Source organism: Triticum dicoccoides, chromosome 4A (assembly GCF_002162155.2).
Source record: "Triticum dicoccoides isolate Atlit2015 ecotype Zavitan chromosome 4A, WEW_v2.0, whole genome shotgun sequence".
In the NCBI taxonomy this organism is placed as follows: domain Eukaryota; kingdom Viridiplantae; phylum Streptophyta; class Magnoliopsida; order Poales; family Poaceae; genus Triticum; species Triticum dicoccoides.
The window spans coordinates 14,704,152-14,712,383 of record NC_041386.1 but is presented as its reverse complement, the minus strand read 5'-3'; the positions used below and the strand labels follow the sequence as shown (position 1 = coordinate 14,712,383).

General features: G+C 52.7%; 1 protein-coding gene across 1 annotated transcript; it reads left to right on the top strand.

Moving 5' to 3' along the window:
- Nucleotides 1-373: 373 nt before the first annotated feature.
- LOC119284636 lies at nt 374-4,681 on the top strand. Its single transcript, XM_037563786.1, has 3 exons — nt 374-757; nt 861-1,208; nt 3,845-4,681. Exons 1-3 carry the CDS (start codon nt 527-529, stop codon nt 4,367-4,369), a joined length of 1,104 nt encoding a protein of 367 aa, XP_037419683.1. The 5' UTR covers nt 374-526; the 3' UTR covers nt 4,370-4,681.
- Nucleotides 4,682-8,232: the final 3,551 nt, after the last annotated feature.

Below are 8,232 nucleotides of genomic sequence, written 5' to 3'. Positions count from 1 at the left end.
GGCACGGCCGCCCGTCCGATCGGAGCCCGGTCGCCCGATCGGGCGAGCGGGCGAGCGATCGAGACCTTGACGGCTCCCCCAACCCCACTCGGTCCCCGTCCGGTCGCCCGCCCCCGGTCGCCGTCGCCGTCGCCGTCTTGCCTCCCTTGAACGCTCCCCCTCCCTCCCTTCCCCCGCACTCCACAACGGGATTCAGCTGGCTCGCCGCCATCTGGGCCCGGCGCGTCATCCGTGGCCGCCAACCATCACCAGGAAAGAGAGGTTTCGCGCCGTGCTGTCTGCGCGGGCAGGTCGCAAGTTGCACTCGCCGAGCGGCTTTCGCTCCCCCGCCCGCCCGCCCGCCCGCATTATAATAACCGGACGAGGCCGCGCAAGCAACAAATTAACTCTCGCAGCGGCAGCGGCGGCGGCCTGACACAGAAGCTCGGCTAAGCTAAGCTACGGCAGGAGCGACAGAAGCGACAGGGAGAGCAGCACGTTGGCTCGTCCGTTCTTGGAGTTGGAGTCGAGCGAGGGAGGAGGAGAGATGAGGGCGAGGGTGGCGCTGGAGCCGCTGGCGGAGGAGCCGGGCGCCGAGGACGAGTCGGGGGCGCGGCGGCGGTCGGGGCTGCAGGCCACGCTGCACCGCTGGGCGCGCATCCTGTCCGGCGGCGCCGCCGGGGACGACGCCCGCCCCGCCGCCGACCTCCGCGTGCTCCTCTCCGTCCTCGCCTGCCCCCTCTCCCCCGTGCCCATCCTCCCGCGCCTCCCCCGACACGTACGCTACGCATGTCTCCTTCCATGCCTGCCTTGCCTCCCGCGCGCGCGCCTTTGGTTTTGCGAGCCTTTGCTTATGTACGCTGCTGCTGTTGGGTGCGCAGGTGGCGTCGTCGGCGCAGTACATAATCGAGCAGTTCAGGGCGACGACGGGGTGCGGGAAGCTGGAGGGGACGGCCAAGAGCATGTACGCGGCGGGCAAGGTGCGGCTGGCGATGCTGCAGGAGCCCGCCGGGGCGGGCGGCGGCCACGCCAACGGCAGCGCCGGGCGGTGCCACGAGGGGAGCTTCGTGGTCTGGCAGCTCGCGCCCGGCATGTGGCTCGTCGAGATGGCCGTGGCCGGCCACAGCGTCGCCGCCGGCAGCGACGGCCGCGTCGCCTGGCGCCGCACGCCCTGGCTCGGCGCGCACGCGGCCCGCGGCGGCTCCCGCCCCCTCCGCCGCGCCCTCCAGGTTAGTTGCCCATCCATCCATCCATCCATCCATCCATCCATCCATTCATTCATTCACCTCCACCCGCCGCCGCCTCCACCGCTCCACAGTCCACGCTCCCGTGCACGCACGCACCGCGCGCGAGCTGGCGGTGCCATTTCCGGCGCGGCGCATCAACCGTCGTGACGCCCACCGCATCCTCCTCCGTCTTTCCACCCTACAGTACCTTTCCCCCCTTTGCCGCACCGCTTTAGTTTACCATCGCATCACCGGCCATGCCACGGCATGGCACCGCATGCCTCCCATGCACCGTCGTGTTTACTGCCACTATACTAGCTCTGCGGCCATCCCGGCTCGCCCATGACAGGCCGTCCCCACGCGTCTTCCACCTTTTCTTTCCCCGTTGCAGCCCGCTTTTGCGCATGATCTTTTCGCTTTGCTTTGCATCTGTGCGCCGCGCGCGCGCGCGCGCGCTCCCTGTGCCACTCAGCGCACGCAGTAGGGCCGGCCGGCACACAGGACGTGCTACTAGTACGAGTACCGATTAGTTAAATTTTTTTGAAAGCGATTAGTTAAAACTGAGAAAGATCCACCGTGTAATCGGCCGGAGGGCGGGAGCAAGTGGAAGAATCTTTGTTAAAAAGCGGTTGGACAATGGATATACTACTCCCTACGACTACCCCAACGTATGCGCACTGCACAGTACAGTTGTTATCTTGGGATCCGGAGCTGGTAGCACACCAGCGCCGCATGCCATGCCATTGCCTCACTGTTCATGGCCGCCATTATTGATGCTCCATGCCTCACACATCCACTCGCAGCACATTTCCTTTGTGAAGAGATCCACGTCTTGTTTGACTTGGCGGCTATACAAGGCTTGTGAGATTAGCCTGACTCATTCTGCCTTGCCTCTGCTCACATGGGGCTGGAATATCTGCCCTCATCTTTGATAAAGTGCCCACTGGGAGATGTTTGATCAGCATGTGTGTGAGCTCATCGAGCTGCGCAGATTGGCTGCTTTTCTTTAGGATTAGTTATCTTATCTTAGCAACTCCCAAATCGAACCACGGATCCTGGCTTTGTGCTCTGTTCGACAGCTTGGAATCGACCGATATACATCCCACAGACACGGATCATACTGTGTTGTAATCTGCTGAAGCAAACCTTAACGACAGATCTTGTGATTTTTTTTACTGAATGAGTAATACTATCTTAATGATGTAGGTCGTCAGTTGGTATTCTGAGCAAAGCTAGCCCAACCAACGCTAGCAACTAGGCAGCACTAGTAAATTTCGACGCTGAAGTCATGATCTGATCCCCAAAATCTTGATGCTTACCGAACATTTATAGTTAACTCTGTAGAGTAGCTCATGCCTGCGCAGGTCTACCTGTTTGAACTGTTCGCTGGATCTATGTGGCGTCAGTTACTTATATAATTAGTTAGGTCGTTCGCTTAGGCTAACTGCTAGCTCAACATGACGATGTACTTAGCTGACTAACTAGGACGACCCAGTTGAGTAATTGGGCCAGTTTCGGTCTAGAAAACAAGTACTTTCTCCGGATGAGGAGGAGTACGTACTGCTAATTAATTATTGTGCACTTGTTGCCTCTGCAATGTCACTTCAAGACCAGAGAAAGTTTCAGCAAGTTTCCTTGTGTACTTGAAGACTAGAGAAAGTTTCAGCAAGTTCCTTTGTGTAGAAGATAGGAAATACCACAAGTGTGGCCTACTTGAAGAAAGCGTACGGACGATGCGCACAATATATATGGAAGCTGTTAGCTGTTCATAGTGGAGCAAAGATTGTACCTCAATTGTGTTTAATTTAGGGGTGCTGCATTTCTATATCAGCAGCTTCCTCTGCTCCATGACAATAAACCATGTATGCACTAGTGGCATGTTCTTACCTAAGCCAGATGGTGACACAACACCGATTATATATTCCCTTCATTCCAAAATATAGTGCGTCCGCGCTTCTCGAGGTCCAACTTTGACCATAAATTTAACCAACGAGACCAACTACGGCGGGAGAAAAAATTATATAATTGAAAACTTCTTTCGAATACTAATTCATTGATATAATTTTTGCACCCGCCGTAATCGGTCTTGATAGTTAAATTTATGGTCAAAGTTGAAGCATGGAAATAGAGAAAGCACTACATTATGGAATGGAGGGAGTACTCGTTTGCTACCAGACTGCCAGCCCCTCTAGAATATTCTCATAGGATGTGAGTACTTTGATCTAACGTGTGTGTATTAGGAGTAGCCGAGTAATTTTTCACCAGTTGGAGTAAATGGCGTAAGAATAGTAGAAATCCACGTGAGAGGCTCTGTACTTGGCCATAAACTGATGGTCCAAAAGCGCCAGGCACTGACATGCTATCCATATGTCCACTTGCCAAGCAGAGTTATTATCTGATCAGCTTCACTGACATCCCATTTCTGTCACTAGTCTAGTGTCCACATGTAGACCTAGAAGCAGACTGCAGAGCAGCAGTTCTCAGTTTTCAGTGTGGTAATTCTTTGAAAATCACATCGGTTCCAATGTTCAGAAGACTTGCAGAGTTACACTGTTCTCCGAAGTCGTTGTTGGTGTGACTGAAGAAAGAACTATGATGTGGTTTCGAATTGAATGTCGATCTTGTCCATGCACATGCAGGGCCTGGACCCGGTGATGATCGCGTCCATCTTCTCGACGGCGGAGCACGCCGGCGAGAAGCAGGTCGACGGGGAGGACTGCTTCGTGCTGCGCCTCGACGTGGGGCCGTCCACGCTGTCGAGCTGGAGCGACGGCACGGCGGAGGTGATCCGGCACGGCCTCACGGGGTTCTTCAGCCAGCGGAGCGGCCTCCTGGCGCGCCTGGAGGACTCGCAGCTCACCCGCATCCAGTCCCCCGGCGCCGCCGCCATGTACTGGGAGACCACCATCGCGTCCACGCTCGCCGACTACCGCGCCGTCGACGGCGGTGTCACCGTGGCGCACGCGGGGCGGTCCACGGCGCACCTCGCCCGGTTCGGCGTCGGCGTGCGCGCCGCGCGGGTGGTGACGCGGATGGAGGAGTCGTGGACCATCGACGACGTGGCGTTCGACGTGCCGGGGCTCGGCCCCGACGCCTTCATCCCGCCGGAGGAGGTCCGGCGGAGCCGCTTCTACGACGCCATGGCCGCCGGCGGCGGCAAGTAAACCACTCGATCGTACGCAGGCTCAGCAGAGTGGTGTAAGTGTAACACCTAGTATTACAGTAGTGTTTTGTTTAGTTTCGTCGGTGTGTCGATTATTGTCTGTGATTGTGGCACGGAGAAAATGCAAGCGCGTGTACATACATATGTGTACCCTGGGTTTTTACCTACAAAGAAAGAAAAACTCACAGTTTGTAAAAACTCAAACCTTCTTTAGATGAACTCCTTGATTCACATAGACCCTGCACCCGTTGTACAAGAATCCTGTGTTGTTCTTGCTGAAATCTGTAAGAAAGATTCAGGGTACGTGTCTCCATGCATCTAGGAAACAGCTTTGTTTGGTTCTCTTATTCTACCTTGTTAATGTACTGCTGCCTTCTTGGAATTTGTCTGAACCTTGCATGTGAGCTGCATTTGTCTGAACCTTTGTACGTACTGACCTACGCTTGATCCCTTCCGGCCTGCCTTGGTCGCCGATCTGCATGAGAAGTCGTGCGATAAGATCATTACATCAACAGTAGGTGAGTTCCAATGAGATCAGCGGAGCGGCCACTCCCCTGACCTGTTAACGACGAGGGTTGGTGGCAGGTTTAGCACTTGACAGTGTCTGCACGCCCTCTTTCTCCTTGACGACGATAGTACACGTGCACGCGTCACTGCACTGTAGCGGCTACTACCGGCTGTCCGCTCCTCCTTGTCCGGAGCTGCGTGTCCCTTGCGCGGGCGGCATCAGCACCTGCGCGTGTCATCTCAGTGCGATCACGTCGCGGAAAAGTTGCGGGTCACGGTCGTCGTCGGGGGGCCTGCCGTGGGACGCGACGCCGGCTGTCCTCTTCTTCTTCCTCGCGGCATCGGCTGCCGGGCGGGCTTCGCTGCGGAATCTGGCTGGTTTTGTCCCGCTCCTTGGACGCTGCACTCATGGAAACTCGCGATTCGGATAGTTGTGGCTTGGAGTTTCCTCCGTTTTCTCTCTGCCCTCGTTGCAAGGAGGAGGACCGACGCCATGCATGCTTGTCTCTAGTAGAGTTATTTTTTTCTTGACGGCGATGCCTATAAGAGGCTTGAGACTCACATGGGTTCTTCTTCAGCGATCTGCCCTGTAAGCACGAGTGCTGTTTCAACTTTCGGGGACCACATTACCACAATCCTTTGAATATACTCCCTCCGTTTCTAAATACATAAAGTCTTTTTGAAGATTTCAATATGAACTACCGATGAAGTAAAATGAATGAATCTACATCCTAAAATATGTCTATATATACATCTATATGTAGTTCATATTAAAATCTTTAAAAAAACTTATATTTAAAAATGAAGGAAGTACAAGCGAGCATAGCATGTACTACCTTCGTTTCAGTTTACAAGTCCTATGCGTATAACTAGGTTGTCAATTTTCTCACCTTAATATAAACTATATAACACAAAAATTATACGGTTTGAAAATAGAACATTTGAAGTTTATATTGATATATTTTTTGTAGTATATGACGTGTATTAGGTTGGTCAAATTGACGACCTAGGGGCACGCGCACGCCCTGTAAATTGAGAGAGAGGTAGTACGAACAGGCCAACCTCAGGGGCAAATTTTTACTCCGGATCACCTATCATTCGAGTGCATCAGTGCATGCAGGGCAACTAATCCCTTCGTTTCTAAATATAAGTCTTTTTTCTAGAGACTTTAATATGGACAATGTAATAATGGTAATATAGATATACATAAACGTATTTTAAAAGTGCAAATTCACTCATTTTGCTTCGTGCGTAGTCTATATTGAAATCTTAAAAAGATTATATTTAGAAACGGAAGGAGTATATTCGTACCCGGGGTACCTATTCGAGCAGTGCTGAAGTACGCACGCACGCATGCACCGTCCGTTCGATCCAGGACTACGTGTGTGTACCTACGTACGTAGCTCCATTCAGACAGTTCGGAGCTACGGCGCAGGCGCACATGCATGCATGGCGCCATGGCGGTCCCTCCACGATGCGCGTACGTGCCCACGCCTCGCCGTACCGGAAACCCTGTGTGCTGCATGCGACTGTTGTCCACGTACGTACGTACGAGCCGTGGCCGTGCGAGCGAGATGGTTCACGCATACGCGTGGATCGAGCTTGTCGTTACCTTTTGACAGGCATCGATCGATCGCATCATGCGCTCGTGCTTGCCAGGTCCGGACAACTAGGCCTCGAACGTTACCAACTCGGTCGTACGTACTGATCATGGGTCGCCAGCCCGATCAATCTGACCATGGCCATGGCCTCATGGGTCGCCTGGAAGTTTTAGCAGCTCCTGTCCTTGCCACCGGAACTTTTCTGGTAGATATGAGGTGAACAACAGGATGCGATCTTCCGTTGGTCCCGAAGAATATGTGCTCATCAGCGAGTTGAACGAACGGGGAAGCCTTTTGCATAGCCTGCACCTGCAGCTGCAGTGTGTGTGGGCACGGAAGTGGAGTGCCACACTACCTACGAACGATCAGATCTGAAGTGATGTCACAGCAGTGATGTGACTAACTAGGTGCGTACGGGTACGGTGCATGTGCATGCATGTATGGGGCGTCCATCCTAGTCACGTTGCAAAAAGGATCCGCAGTGCCGGTGCCATGCTCCGCCCTCGTCCTCGTGTGGATCTCTGCGTGCTTTGCTTGGGGGTATATACTGGTATAGTAGTGCACTAGTGTAGTGATACGGCTCATCCATCCTTGCTATTCGAAGAGCACCACCGTAAACGTAAGTCCTCTGTGTTTCTGCCACCAACTTGTTAGTAAAGATGTCATGCTGCAGCGTCTCGATCAACGTTGGAATCGCGGATCAGAGTGAACACCACATATCAGGCATTTGTTGAGAAGGCGGATCTGATAACGCAGACAACGGTCACGTGTGCTGCACCTGGCGTCGATGTGGGACACATCTCAGCCATCACCGAAGCACAACATATATCCAGTGAATACGGACCGTCGTGAGAGCGGGACGCATAGATAGCCTAGCACAAGAAACCCAACGACCAAACCAAGCGGATCAGAACTCCATTCAGCCATCCGCCACGTCGAGCACCTCCGGAGCACCACCACCGGTCGCCTGCAAGCCACCACAAGCTAGATCCCAACGGATCCAAAGGGGCCGGTTTCTTCTACCTGACTCAAGTGTCCATTCTTGACACAAAACCAAACTAAAAAAGATGTGTCCACATAAAAGACAATGAAGAAAAGGCTCACTTGACTATGGCTTTTATCTAAAGTGTTTTCTTCTAGAAACAAATAAATACCATAGAGAGCAGGAGGAGCAGTATGTGCTGAAATGGCTAAACAAGAGGGGAGTGTGGGGTGTTTCAGTGAAACATAGGTTTTTATTCTAAGATCGCGGAGTTATATTACAGTCAGTTGCAACAAGTTTGAAAACACAAACAGGGGATTGGTTAAGCCAACACATACTGCTATCCATACTACGACCAAAGTTCGCTAAACAAGAGGGGGGTGGGGGGTGTTTCAGTGAAAACTAGGTTTTTTATCCTACGAGATCATGGAGTTACAGTTGCGACAAGTTTGAAAACACAAACAAGAGATTGGTTAAGGCAGCACGCACTGCTAGACAATATGCAACTCTGTTATGCTCATGAGAGAATTTTACCGACACAAACCCCCTATCTTCCATTAACCTCCTAATGCGAGCAACCAAATGGTTGTAAGCTGATCTGTCCAAAGATCTGTCCGCAAGAGATTTTTATTCAGAGAAGGAGGGTTACCCTCGACCTTCGTATCAAAACGATGCATGCAATCATCTTATTAACCAAATAATTCAACAAGTATGTAGTACAATACGAAAACTCATCATCACTAGTTAAATAAAAGAACGACTCAAAGTCACAAA

Coding starts and splice junctions, on each gene's coding strand:
- LOC119284636 (XM_037563786.1), top strand. CDS start 527: ATGAGGGCGAGGGTGGCGCTGGAGCCGCTGGCGGAGGAGCCGGGCGCC. Junction 758..860: donor TCCCGCGCCTCCCCCGACAC/GTACGCTACGCA, acceptor TTGGGTGCGCAG/GTGGCGTCGTCGGCGCAGTA. Junction 1,209..3,844: donor CCCTCCGCCGCGCCCTCCAG/GTTAGTTGCCCA, acceptor ATGCACATGCAG/GGCCTGGACCCGGTGATGAT.